The sequence below is a fragment of the Phocoena sinus genome, chromosome 4 (genome assembly GCF_008692025.1).
Source record: "Phocoena sinus isolate mPhoSin1 chromosome 4, mPhoSin1.pri, whole genome shotgun sequence".
NCBI classification, from domain to species: domain Eukaryota; kingdom Metazoa; phylum Chordata; class Mammalia; order Artiodactyla; family Phocoenidae; genus Phocoena; species Phocoena sinus.
This window is the reverse complement of record NC_045766.1, coordinates 33,766,288-33,781,192: the sequence shown is the minus strand read 5'-3', so window position 1 is coordinate 33,781,192 and position 14,905 is coordinate 33,766,288. Positions and strand designations below refer to the sequence as shown.

Sequence of the window (14,905 nt, the reverse complement as noted above, 5' to 3'; positions counted from 1 at the left end):
TGGCAACAGCCATTACTTCAGGGAAAAAAATTAAACAGGTTCTACAACATAAGGAATTCCATACTCTCTGGCCTAGTTAAATTTAATGTTTTTCTTTTAAAATTTAGCTTTACGAACTAGTCAGGAAAGACGAAATGCTAATTTTAATATTACAAAACTTCTGAAAGTTTGCTGTCAATGCATTAAAGTTGAGAATTTTAATTACCAAATAGAGAAAACAGTTTATAACGCAGATACGTTGTGCCATTATTTGAGTAAAATGTCATTTTTTATAATATGAAGTCAATCTATAAAATAATATTACAACATGCATTAACAGTATCCAGTGTTCCATGATATTTCAATTTTAATATAATCTGATTAAATTAGGGAAAAGAATCTTCTGGAGAAGCAAGTTCTGGGTAAGTCTCATTTTGTCTGTTTACTATTACTGTAACTTACTCCTCCACACAAAGCAGAAACTGGAGAATTTGTCATTAGCTGCTCATTATATGTTGGGAACAAATTCAGTTCCTCAGGACACAAAAGCACATTGATGGATATTTTTATTTTGCTCTGCAGAAACTGAAGACAGCATAGTTTTAGCTTTAAATTACTTCCCAAAGAAATACCAATATTTTAACTTTGTAATGGAAACAAGAAGAACAAGCATCTTGCAAAGTTCTTTAGCAGCATATTTTCAGAGATCACAAATAACAGTATATTCCATTATTGAAAAAATGCAAATGAAGTATTGTTAGCATAATCTAGATATTTAGAATGAAAACTCAGAATTAAGATTAAAAACAGAGAACTTCTGCTGCCAGTGTCCTTGTCCCCACAGTGAACCACAGCCACCTCCCACCTCTGCAGGATACCCTCCAACACGAGCAGTTTAAAGCTTCATAAATAAACTATCATAGAGGTTTCCAGGAAGATGGCAGAAGAGTAAGACGCAGAGATCACCTTCCTCCCCACAGATCCTCCCCACAGATACACCAGAAATACATCTACACATGGAACAACTCCTACAGAACACCTACTGAACGCTGGCAGAAGACCTCAGACCTCCCAAAAGGCAAGAAACTCCCCACGTAACTGGGTAGGGCAAAAGAAAAAAGAATAAACAGAGACAAAAGAATAGGGACGGGACCTGCACCAGTGGGAGGGAGGTGTGAAGGAGGAAAGGTTTCCATACACTAGGAAGACCCTTCGCGGGCGGAGACTGCGGGTGGCGGAGGGGGGAAGCTTCGGGGCCGCGGAGGAGAGCACAGCAACAGGGGTGCGGAGTGCAAAGCGGAGAGATTCCCGCACAGAGGATCGGTGCTGACCTGCACTCACCAGCCCGAGAGGCTTGTCTGCTCACCCGCCGCGGCAGGCGGGGCTGGGAGCCGAGGCTCGGGCTTCGGTCGGATCACAGGGAGAGGACTGGGGTTGGCGGCGTGAACACAGCCTGCAGGGTGTTGGTGCGCCGCGGCTAGCCGGAAGGGAGTCAGGGAGAAGTCTGGACCTGCCGAAGAGGCAAGAGACTTTTTCTTCCCTCTGTTTCCTAGTGCGCGAGGAGAGGGGATTAAGAGCGCTGCTTAAAAGAGCTCCAGGGCTTCCCTGGTGGCGCAGTGGTTGAGAGTCCGCCTGCCGATGCAGGGGACGCGGGTTCGTGCCCCGATCCGGGAAGATCCCACATGCTGCGGAGCGGCTGGGCCCGTGAGCCATGGCCGCTGAGCCTGTGCGTCCGGAGCCTGTGCTCCGCAACGGGAGAGGCCACAACAGTGAGAGGCCTGCATACCGCAAAAAAAAAAAAAAAAAAAAAAAAAAAAAAAGAGCTCCAGAGACGGGCGCGAGGCGGCTAAAAGCGCAGACCCCAGAGACGGGCGTGAGACGCTAAGGCTGCTGCTGCCGCCACCAAGAAGCCTGTGTCTGACCACAGGTCACTCTCCACACCCCACTTCCGGGGAGCCTGTGCAGCCCGCCACTGCCAGAGTCCCGGGATCCAGGGACAACTTCCCCGGGAGAACGCACGGCGCACCCCAGGCTGATGCAAAGTCATGCCGGCCTCTGCCGCTGCAGGCCCGCCCCGCACTCCATGCCCCTCCCTCCCCGCGGCCTGAGTGAGCCAGAGCCCCCGAATCAGCGGCTCCTTTAAACCCCGTCCTGTCTGAGCGAAGAACAGACACCCTCCAGCGACCTACATGCAGAGGCGGGGCCAAATCCAAAGCTGAGCCCCTGGGAGCTGTGAGAACAAAGAAGAGAAAGGAAAATCTCTCCCAGCAGCCTCAGAAGCAGCAGATTAAAGCTCCACAATCAACTTGATGTACCCTGCATCTGTGGAATACATGAATAGACAACGAATCATCCCAAATTGAGGAGGTGGACTTTGAGAGCAAGATTTATGATTTTTTCCCCTTTTCCTCTATTTGTGAGTGTGTATGTGTATGCTTCTGTATGAGATTTTGTCTGTATAGCTTTGCTTCCACCATTTGTCCTAGGGTTCTATCCGTCCGGTTTTTTGTGTTTGTTTTTTAATTAATTTTTTTCTTAATACTTAGTTTTTATTTTAATTACTTTATTTTACTTTATTTTCTTTCTTTCCTTCCTTCCCTCCTTTAGACAACGAATCATCCCAAATTGAGGAGGTGGACTTTGAGAGCAAGATTTATGATTTTTTCCCCTTTTCCTCTATTTGTGAGTGTGTATGTGTATGCTTCTGTATGAGATTTTGTCTGTATAGCTTTGCTTCCACCATTTGTCCTAGGGTTCTATCCGTCCGGTTTTTTGTGTTTGTTTTTTAATTAATTTTTTTCTTAATACTTAGTTTTTATTTTAATTACTTTATTTTACTTTATTTTCTTTCTTTCCTTCCTTCCCTCCTTTAGACAACGAATCATCCCAAATTGAGGAGGTGGACTTTGAGAGCAAGATTTATGATTTTTTCCCCTTTTCCTCTTTTTGTGAGTGTGTATGTGTATGCTTCTGTGTGAGATTTTGTCTGTATAGCTTTGCTTCCACCATTTGTCCTAGGGTTCTATCCATCCGTTTTTTGTTTTTTTTTTTAAATTTTTTTCTTAATAATTATTTTTTATTTTAATAACTTTATTTTATCTTGCTTTATTTTATTTTATCTTCTTTCATTCTTTTTTTCCTTCCTTCCCTCCTTCGTTCCCTGCTCCCTCCTTCACTCCTTCCCTCCTTTCTTTCTTTCTTCTTCTACTAATTCTTTCTTTCTACTTTTTCTCCCTTTTATTCTGAGCCGTGTGAATGAAAGGCTCTTGGTGCTGCAGCCAGGAGTCAGTGCTGTGCCTCTGAGGTGGGAGAGCCAACTTCAGAATACTGGTCCACAAGAGACCTCCCAGCTCCACATAATATCAAATGGCGAAAATCTCCCAGAGATCTCCATCTCAACACAAGCAACCAGCTTCACTCAACGACCAGCAAGCTACAGTGCTGGACATCCTATGCCAAACAACTAGCAAGACAGGAACACAACCCCACCCATTGGCAGAGAGGCTGCCTAAAATCATAATAAGTCCACAGACACCCCAAAACACACCAACGGATGTGGACTTGCCCACCAGAAAGACAAGATCCGGCCTCATCCACTAGAACACAGGCACTAGTCCCCTCCACCAGGAAGCCTATACAACCCACTGAACCAACCTTAGCCACTGGGGAAAGACAACAAAAACAACGGGAAATACGAACCTACAGCCTGCAAAAAGGACACCCCAAACACAGTAACATAAGCAAAATGAGAAGACAGAAATACACACAGCAGATGAAGAAGCAAGATAAAAACCCACCACACCTAACAAATGAAGAGGAAATAGGCAGTCTACCTGAAAAAGAATTCAGAATAATGATAGTAAAGATGATCTAAAATCTTGGAAATAGAATAGACAAAATGCAAGAAACATTTAACAAGGACCTAGAAGAACTAAAAATGACACAAGCAATGATGAACAATAATAAATGAAATTAAAAATACTCTAGATGAGATCAGTAGCAGAATAACTGAGGTAGAAAATGGATAAGTGACCTGGAAGATAAAATAGTGGAAATAACTACTGCAGAGCAGAATAAAGAAAAAAGAATGAAAAGAACTGAAGACAGTCTCAGAGACCTCTGGGAAAACATTAAACACACCAACATTTGAATTATAGGGGTTCCAGAAGAAGAGGAGAAAAAGAAAGGGACTGAGAAAATATTGGAAGAGATTACAGTTGCAAACTTCCCGAATATGGGAAAGGAAATAGTTACTCAAGTCCAGGAAGCACAGAGAGTCCCATACAGGATAAATCCAAGGAGAAATACACCAACACACATATTAATCAAACTGTCAAAAATTAAATACAAAGAAAACACATTAAAAGCAGCAAGGGAAAAACAACAAATAACACACAAGGCAATCCCCATAAGGTTAACAGCTGATCTTTCAGCAGAAACTCTGCAAGCCAGAAGGGACTGGCAGGACATATTTAAAGTGATGAAGGACAAAAACCTGCAACCAGGTTTACTCTACCCAGCAAGGATCTCATTCAGATTTGATGGAGAAATTAAACCCTTTACAGACAAGCAAAAGCTGAGAGAGTTCAGCACCAGCAAATCACCTTTACAACAAATGCTAAAGGAACTTCTCTAGGCAGGAAGTACAAGAGAATGAAACGACCTACAAAAACAAACCCAAAACAATTAAGAATATGGTAATAGGAACATACATATCGATAATTAAATTAAATATAAATGGATTAAATGCTCCAACCAAAACACACAGACCGGCTGAATGGATACAAAAACAAGACCCGTATATATGCTGTCTACAAGAGACCCACTTCAGACCTAGGGACACCATACAGACTGAAAGTGAGGGAATGGAAAAACGCTTTTCACGCAAATGGAAATCAAAAAAAAGCTGGAGTAGCAATTCTCATATCAGACAAAATAGACTTTAAAATAAAGACTATTAGAAGAGACAAAGAAGGACACTACATAATGATCAAGGGATAGATCCAAGAAGAAGATATAACAATTGTAAATATTTATGCACCCAACATAGGAGCACCTCAATACATAAGGCAAATACTAACAGCCATAAAAGGGGAAATCGACAGTAACACATTCATAGTAGGGGACTTTAACACCCCACTTTCACCAATGGACAGATCATCCAAAATGAAAATAAATAAGGAAACACAAGCTTTAAATGATACATTAAACAAGATGGACTTAATTGATATTTATAGGACATTCCATCCAAAAACAACAGAATAAACATTATTCTCAAGTGCTCATGGAACATTCTCCAGGATAGATCATATCTTGGTCACAAATCAAGCCTTGGTAAATTGAAGAAAATTGAAATTGTATCAAGTATCTTTTCTGACCACAACGCTATGAGACTAGATATCAATTACAGGAAACGATCTGTAAAAAATACAAACACATGGAGGCTAAACAATATACTACTTAATAACGAAGTGATCACTGGAGAAATCAAAGAGGAAATCAAAAAATACCTAGAAACAAATGATAATGGAGACATGATGACCCAAAACCTATGGGATGCAGCAAAAGCAGTTCTAAGAGGGAAGTTTATAGCAATACAATCCTACCTTAAGAAACAGGAAACATCTCGAATAAACAACCTAACCTTGCACCTAAAGCCATTAGAGAAAGAAGAACAAAAAAAACCCAAAGTTAGCAGAAGGAAAGAAATCATAAAAATCAGATCAGAAATAAATGAAAAAGGAATGAAGGAAATGATAGCAAAGATCAATAAAACTAAAAGCTGGTTCTTTGAGAAGATAAACAAAATTGATAAAACATTAGCCAGACTCATCAAGAAAAAAAGGGAGAAGACTGAAATCAATAGAATTAGAAATGAAAAAGGACAAGTAACAACTGACACTGCAGAAATACAAAAGATCATGAGAGATTACTTACAAGCAACTCTGCCAATAAAATGGACAACGTGGAAGAAATGGACAAATTCTGAGAAATGCACAACCTGCCAAGACTGAATCAGGAAGAAACAGAAAATATGGACAGACCACTCACAAGCACTGAAATTGAAACTGTGATTAAAAATCTTCCAACAAACAAAAAAGCCCAGGACCAGATGGCTTCACAGGCGAATTATATCAAACATTTAGAGAAGAGCTAACACCTATCCTTAGCAAACTCTTCCAAAATATAGCAGAGGGAGGAACACTCCCAAACTCATTCTACGAGGCCACCATCACCTTGATACCAAAACCAGACAAGGATGTCACAAAGAAAGAAAACTACAGGCCAATATCATTGATGAACATAGATGTAAAAATCCTCAACAAAATACTAGCAAACAGAACCCAAGAGCACATAAAAAGGATCATACACCATGATCAAGTGGGGTTTATTCCAGGAATGCAAGGATTCTTCAATATACACAAATCAATCAATGTGATACACCATATTAACAAACTGAAGGAGAAAAACCATATGATCATCTCAATAGATGCAGAAAAAGCTTTTGACAAAATTCAACACCCATTTACGATAAAAACCCTCCAGAAAGTAGGCAGAGAGAGAACTTTCCTCAACATAATAAAGGCCATATATGACAAACCCACAGTCAACATCGTCCTCAATAGTGAAAAACTGAAAGCATTTCCACTAAGATCAGGAACAAGACAAGGTTGCCCACTCTCACCACTCTTATTCAACATAGTTTTGGAAGTTTTAGCCACAGCAATCAGAGAAGAAAAGGAAATAAAAGGAATCCAAATCGGAAAAGAAGAAGTAAATCTGTCACTGTTTGCAGATGACATGATACTCTACATAGATAATCCTAAACATGCTACCAGAAAACTACTAGAGCTAATCAATGAATTTGGTAAAGGAGCAGGATACAAAATTAATGCACAGAAATCTCCGGCATTCCTATACACTAATGATGAAAAATCTGAAAGTGAAATCAAGAAAATACTCCCATTTACCACTGCAACAAAAAGAATAAAATATCTAGGAATAAACCTACCTAAGGAAACAAAAGATCTGTATGCAGAAAATTATAAGACACTGATGAAAGAAATTAAAGATGATACAAATAGATGGAGAGATATACCATGTTCTTGGATGGGAAGAATCAACATTGTGAAAATGACTCTACTACCCAAAGCAATCTATTCAATGCAATCCCTATCAAACTACCACTGGTATTTTTCACAGAACTAGAACAAAAAATTTCACAATTTGTATGGAAACATAAAAGACCCCGAATAGCCAAAGCAATCTTGAGAACGAAAAACAGAGCTGGAGGAATCAGGCTCCCTGACTTCAGACTATACTACAAAGCTACAGTAATCAAGACTGTATGGTACTGGCACAAAAACAGAAAGATAGATCAATGGAACAGGATAGAAAGCTCAGAGATAAACCCACACACATATGGTCACCTTATCTTTGATAAAGGAGACAGAAATGTACAGTGGAGAAAGGACAGCCTCTTCAATAAGTGGTGCTGGTAAAACTGGACAGGTACATGTAAAAGTATGAGATTAGATCACTCCCTAACACCATACACAAAGATATGCTCAAAATGGATTAAAGACCTAAATGTAAGGCCAGAAACTATCAAACTGTTAGAGGAAAACATAGGCAGAACACTCTATGACATAAATCACAGCAAGATCCTTTTTGACCCACTTCCTAGAGAAATGGAAATAAATGGGACCTAATGAAACTTCAAAGCTTTTGCACAGCAAAGGAAACCATAAACAAGACCAAAACACAACCCTCAGGATGGGAGAAAATATTTGCAAATGAAGCAACTGACAAAGGATTAATTGCCAAAATTTATAAGCAGCTCATGCAGCTCAATAACAAAAAAACAAACAACCCAATCCATAAATGGGCAGAAGACCTAAATAGACATTTCTCCAAAGAAGATAGACAGACTGCCAACAAACACGTGAAAGAATGCTCAACATCATTAATCATTAGAGAAATGCAAATCAAAACTACAATGAGTTATCACCTCACACCAGTCAGAATGGCTATCATCAAAAAATCTAGAAACAGTAAATGCTGGAGAGGGTATGGAGAAAAGGGAACACTCTTGCACTGCTGGTGGGAATGTGAATTGGTACAGCCACTATGGAGAACTGTATGGAGGTTCCTTAAAAAACTACAAATAGAACTACCATATGACCCAGCAATCCCACTACTGGGCATATACCCTGAGAAAACCATAATTCTAAAAGAGTCATGTACCACCATGTTCATTGCAGCTCTATTTACAATGGCCCGGAGATGGAAACCACCTAAGTGTCCATAATCGGTTGAATGGATAAAGAAGGTGTGGCACATATATACAATGGAATATTACTCAGCCATAAAAAGAAACGTAATTGAGCTATTTGTAATGAGGTGGATAGACCTAGAGTCTGTCATACAGAGTGAAGTCAGAAAGAGAAAGACAAATACCGTATGCTAACACATATATATGGAATTTAAGAAAAAAAAATGTCATGAAGAACCTAGAGGTAAGACAGGAATAAAGATACAGACTTACTAGAGAATGGACTTGAGTATATGGGGAGCGGGAAGGGTAAGCTGTGACAAAGCGAGAGAGAGGCATGCACATACACTACCAAACGTAAGGTAGATAGCTAGTGGGAAGCAGCCGCATAGCACAGGGAGATCAGCTCGGTGCTTTGTGACGGCCTGGAGGGGTGGGATAGGGAGGGTGGGAGGGAGGGAGACGCAAGAGGGAAGAGATATGGGGACATATGTATATGTATAACTGATTCACTTTGCTATAAAGCAGAAACTAACACACTATTGTAAAGCAATTTTACTCCAATAAAGATGTAAAAAAAAAAAAAAGATTAAAAACACATCATTTTATAAAACATCAAAACAGAGGTTCATCTAGTTTTCATTTTGCAGAAAACATTTTAATACAAAAGACCTTACTTAGACCTTAATGTTTCTAAAGACAGCAGTGGGATTAATATTCAGTCTTATACAAAAGGCAATCTCCTTTCCATAGTATCAGTCTTTTACCATCAATAGATCTTAAATTTAAAAACAAGTGGAATTACTGAATAAGATCATATTCTGTTGCTAATTCATGAAAATTCATCATACTTGTAGGTCTTTTTCTATTAATATGGCAACTACCTATAAATTATTCTAAATGAACACAGATACGTAAAAGCAGAACAAAAAAAAAAATCAAAGGATATATGCAAATAGGCAAAGCATATACAATGTGTGGTGTTTATTTATGAATTAAGCCTATTCGTTTCTAAACAAAAGATATCTAATACTCCCTTTTTTTCATGGAATGATTAGGTTTTTAGGACATCTTTGGGGCTTAAAAGACAGAGACCATGAATCCAGGGAGATTTCATGCATTTGAGTCAGAGGGAAGTTAAAACATTCAAAGGTAGAAGGAAGTAGGTCCAGAGCCGGGAGGTCAAAGGCATACTGGGACTGCCTGAACTTAGGAAGATTTAGTTCTAATCATCCCAAGAAAAAGAAAAGGGCCGCACTCTTTGTAGGAGGGGTCAAATACAGAACGAGTAGGGTTCCAGCTGCCTCCCCGCATATGCCTTTAAAGAAGATTACAAAGCAAACAGCTGCCTTGCCCATGGCACTGACACAGGGGGTGACAGGAAGGCATTAAAGACAGGGGCAAACCCTCCACAGCCAAGGGGCCTGAGAAAGGTCCTGGCAGTAATTCTTACCCTATTTGCTTCAATTTTCTCCCCCATGCCCCCGATGTAGGCTCCTTAAATGTTTCTGTGCCAAAATTCTGACCTTGGTTTTCTTTTTCTTTTTGTTCGATCTGTGCATCTCAAGGAGGACACAAGGGGCATTTGGGTGGGACAATTCATGCTTGTCTAGGGCAGTTCTACTACTTGTAGGATGTCTGGCACCTCTGGCCCCACCTACTAATGCCAATAGAGTCTCCAGGTCACTGGGGCAACCGAAAACACATTCCAAATGCCCCCAGGAGGCAAACACAACCACCACCAGTACCACCACCACCGCTTAAAAACCATCACTACAAGCTCTAGTATCTCACTTAAACCCACTGTGCCAAGAACGTACATGACTCAAATCTACATTCAAGTCAAGATTTTTCTGGAATTCTAATCTTTTTCTCCTTTCAACTAGGCGCCTTCCCCTCATGCTCCACAGTCATTTCAAACTTGCCCCAAATTGAATTCCTTATCTCCCTCATTAAGCCCCAACCTGCTTCTCTTACACCCTGGATAATACAACCACCATCCACAGTCAACCAGGCAGACACTGGGAGGTAAACAAAACTCCTCCCTCTCTCTTGCCAAGTCCTCGGGATTAGAGGTTCTAAATATCCTTCAAGTCCTTCCTCCTAGGACTCCTATAGGATTCCCATCATCTCTGGCTGTGTTACTGCAATGGCCCCAAACCTTTCACCATCTTCACCTCCTCTCTTATGCAAACACCATTCTACTGTCATCTCCCAGACCACCACGTCAGTCCCCTACCTTATTGCCCGTTGTGTCCACCCAGCCTTCAGTAAACAGTAAAAACTCCTCAGCAGGCACACAAATGCCATTACCATCTTCTTTCATCCTCACCTGTGATTCTCACCAGGGGTCCTAGGCCCATAACCTCCAGCATGACCCAAACCTGCCCATTTCGGGTAAGTGCCCTGCCCTAGGATGCCTCTGCACACACACCGGGGATGTTCCATTGGCCGCCACTGGCCCCTGAGGACCAAGAGCCACAGGGCAGATGCCATCAGCTGAAATGCTCTAGAATCCAGGCATCTGGCAGAATAGGAGGCTCCACAAGTGTTGACTAAAATGAGCAATTCTTTATAAAGCAGGAAAGAATTCAGTAGGAACGTCCACTGATAAATGCACACACCCAGAATCAGAATGATCTTGTCCCTGCCTGTTTGTTTTCATATAGCATCCTCTTACACATAAGGGCTTCTTGGTGACATTTACTGGAAAACAGTGAAGAACCTGAGCCACTGTAAAGAGGACCAGACATCACATTGTTAAGTCAAATGCTGAGCATGTTGTGACCTCAGCCTCTACTGAATATCCCGCCACCTATAGCTACAATTTTTCATCAGGTAAAAGTAAAGCAATGAAAATAGTCTTGATTATGCTACACTTAACAATGCCCCACTTAATCAGTACTTAATTCAGACACTGATCGTTTGTTTATTCAAGAAAAAAATGAAAATTTTATGATTTCTTAAGACTGGCAACTCTTTCATGGGTAGCACATGAAGGCATTACCACTTGAGAGTCAGTCACTCTTGGAGCCCAAATGCTGGAAATTCAACAAGCAGGCTTTACATAATGAAATAGGTTTTGTAAATCTTCTGAGAACTTTGAATTTTAAAAAGGCTGTATCTGAAATGAGTTTTTCAAACTTCAATAAACTTTTGTAATGTAAGTTATTATGATACAGACACAGGATTACCATGCAGAAGCTGATCATTCTTAGTTGAAATATAACAGAGATCAAACATTACATAGGCATCTCTCCAAATTAAAACACTGCATTTCAAATAAAAACAAAACAAAAAATGTAAAGGATAAAGATATTTCTTTCTTTATCATTTAATGCAGGCTGAGAAGTCTGAGTTTTGTTTTAAAAATGAAAAATAGACAAAAATGTCCAGAATAGCCTCTTATTTTAAGTTACTACAGAAATGAAAACATTTAAATAAAATCATAAGAGATTTATATTTTGTAAATGAGTGAAATTAAAATAATAAAATTTTCATCTATAATTTAAATAAAATTACTTATTTCAGGGTTAACCAATTATGGGTTTTATCCCCATTTTATATCTAAGAAATGAGTTGGAGAGGTTTAGCAACCTTCTCAAGGTTAACCAACTACCAAGACAAGATGTGATTACTGGGGCCCAGGCTCCTTCTGAAGCACGCCTGGTACACGAGCAGTGCTGCCGAGGCCCAAAGATTCTTAGGACCCAAAACATACTCTGTTCAAGAACTGCTGCTACTCAACAGTCAGAACTAACAGCTTTCTCTAGAGTCATTTATACGCTATGAGAAGTGGACTGATGGCCACACGATTCAAAGAACAATTCCAGAGAGGAGTGAAAAACATGCCACCATGGTTTTCAGGAAACATATTCTAATTAAAATCATAACTTACATTTTATGGTTATCAAAACAGAAATAATTCTTTATAGCGATATATCTAACATGGAGATTTGTTTTCATAGTTAGACCAAAGTACACGTTAAAATGAAACAGACTCATTTTGAAACCTGAATACCTGTTGAACAGGGACACACCATCTAAGGCTCTTGCTCTGCCCCCTTCACTAACGGGAGAAAGGAGATTTTTCATTTCTCTTACCAAAATGGGCAAGACTGGTACCAAAAAAAAACCCAATAGGCTGAACACAAGCAATGACCTAGCTTCTGAAAAAAGACTTCCAAGCTGCAGTGTGTGTCACCACCTGCACACCACAGGCCCCTGTTCTCTAAGGCCCAGCAGGTCCTCTGGACACATAATGCAGTAATAAGATTGTCAAGATCTTTTCTTGTGGCAGAATCTGACTTCTGAAGTTGTGTCACTACCATAAAATATTGGGAGAGCTCGCTGATCTGACCACAAATTGCATCTCTGCAGTGGCCCCAACTCACATGCTAACCTGTTCAGCACAGATGTTCAATCTTGCAGTTCAAAAGGAAAATCTACCTGCATGCAGCGATGGAGCCAGGGATACAAACGTGTTACCGTCACTGCCTACTTGGATTTTCCCTAAAGTGACAAATGAACAACGTCCAGATTCACAAGGGGTACTCACCCCAGGGACAGATCCTGTTTTTTGTGGGCCCTGAAGCCTGTACAATTTGGAGGCCCTCTAAGAAAAAAAATTAGGCACAAAAGCAAATATTTAAAAGGTGCCCTTGCAAATGAGGAGCCTTGAAGCTTAAGCTATGAGTTGTACAGTAAACCTACCTTTGACCCAACCATACAAAACTGCCAATATTCAATCCATTTTGATCTACCAAAATAGCAACTTCGGGTGGCTCAACACTGTTGGCACATGGCTCCAGTACAGGCTGTGTAGTTCCCTCGGAAGGATAGAAGAGCTCACCACTGGTGTACAAACTAAGCTTCCTGCACTCATTAAGAATAATAATGGAGGGCTTCCCTGGTGGCGCAGTGGTTGAGAGTCCGCCTGCCGATGCAGGGGACACGGGTTTGTGCCCTGCTCCGGGAAGATCCCACATGCCGCGGAGCGGCTGGGCCCGTGAGCCATGGCTGCTGAGCCTGCGCGTCCGGAGCCTGTGCTCCGCAACGGGAGAGGCCACAACAGTGAGAGGCCCACATAACGCAAAAAAAAAAAAAAAAAATGGAAACTCTTCTAATAGTACTTATGGAAAGTGAAATAGGGAAAATCTGTAAAAATCGTTATGGTCACTATGACTGCATTTTAAAAATAATATATACATATCTTAACAAGGACAAGACTATTATGAAATTGTAAACAGAAATAATGTCTGTATTTGAATGGTTTGATAGTGAGTTACCTTGTTTCCTTCCAACTAATGTTGTTATATTATTGGCAATAATTAAAAAGGAAAAATAAAAGGGAAAAAGGAGAAATAGGGAGAAAGAGAAGGAATATAGAGACCTTAGATATAACTGTCTCATGTGACAATTAATTACACACTTAGCATCTGTCTATACATCAACACCTTGAAACACATCTTAAAATTTTTTTCAAGGAATAAAGATAAAAGCCAATTGAACAAATGAGAGACTTCACACCTCTAAATGTCTTCCTTTTGACATAACGCAGCTGTTTGTTAACCAGTAATGTCTTGGCATGACCAAAGGCAAACGAAAGTGAACTTACTTTTTGCTTGCCTCACAGACATCTGTAATATTGGAGAAAAGATGGTGACTCTCTGTTTTGGTCATCGTATCACTCAGTGCTTTAGAATTTTTAAACATTCGTATCAAGATCTCCAAGCTGAGTAAATATGAATGTTCAGAGGATATAACTTCAAAGATAGCCTGATAGAAGGAAGAAGAAATGTGTTATTCATTCCTTCAATTAAAGAATTAAACCTAGCTCTCATAATTCTGCTATAAGAATAACATAATATCTTTAAAAATACAAAAAGATAAGTATCAAAAACTACATTACCAAACTACTGTCTTTATATAAGGCACATATACCCAAATTTTGAGAAATAGAGTCACTGCCTAGAGTGTAAATAGTGTAAACGAAAGTATTTGGATGACTTGAGGCTGCACCCTGAGGTCACACTTTGCCAGGGGGCAGAATCTCTGGGAGGAAGCTAGGGCATGTCGTAAAATCTCAGTGTGACATTAATTAACCTTTGGGGTCATCTCCTCCAGCCCTGATTTCAAAGCATGCTGCTCTGGGACAGTGAAGATTTATGGACCTCACTTGGGATTCAGAGAAAATTTCTCACAAATACATTTCTTCCCTCCCTTTTGGGTCCTCCTTTCTCTCCCTATGTTGTAATCCAACTAATTTGTGGTTAATAAGAACAAATATTCTGGGTGCATTAAAGAGCATGATTGGACCTACCCTCAAAATGTTCTTATCAGCCACAGGAATTCTTTTATATAAACTCATACAACTGAAAGTAATTCCGTCCAACAAGCCACCCTCTCTGCTCTCATCAGTGTCTCAAGAAGGAGCGAAGGACCCTCGGCAGAAACTCTTGGTGTCAGGCACACAGTGGTTTACCTGATAAGCGTTCATTAATTATCAAAAGCCAACCCATATATGTGGAGAGACACCAGCGCCCTGTGTAAGGAATTCATCTAGCACCTTAACAAAATCAGATTCTCCAAGAATGGCCAGGCAGGGAGAATTCCTCCTCAGGGAGGGGTAGTGAACATCCTTGCAGGCTT

The 14,905-nt window shown here is 40.3% G+C and overlaps 1 protein-coding gene across 2 annotated transcripts in view; it reads right to left on the bottom strand.

Moving 5' to 3' along the window:
• The window catches only part of ARHGEF26 (Rho guanine nucleotide exchange factor 26), a 156,123-nt gene that overhangs the window by 104,036 nt on the left and 37,182 nt on the right, over positions 1-14,905 (bottom strand). For both annotated transcript variants that reach the window (XM_032629869.1, XM_032629870.1), the window contains exon 6: positions 13,872-14,032. In XM_032629869.1, coding sequence (XP_032485760.1) covers positions 13,872-14,032 — 161 coding nt within the window. The remainder of the gene's footprint in view (positions 1-13,871; positions 14,033-14,905) is intronic.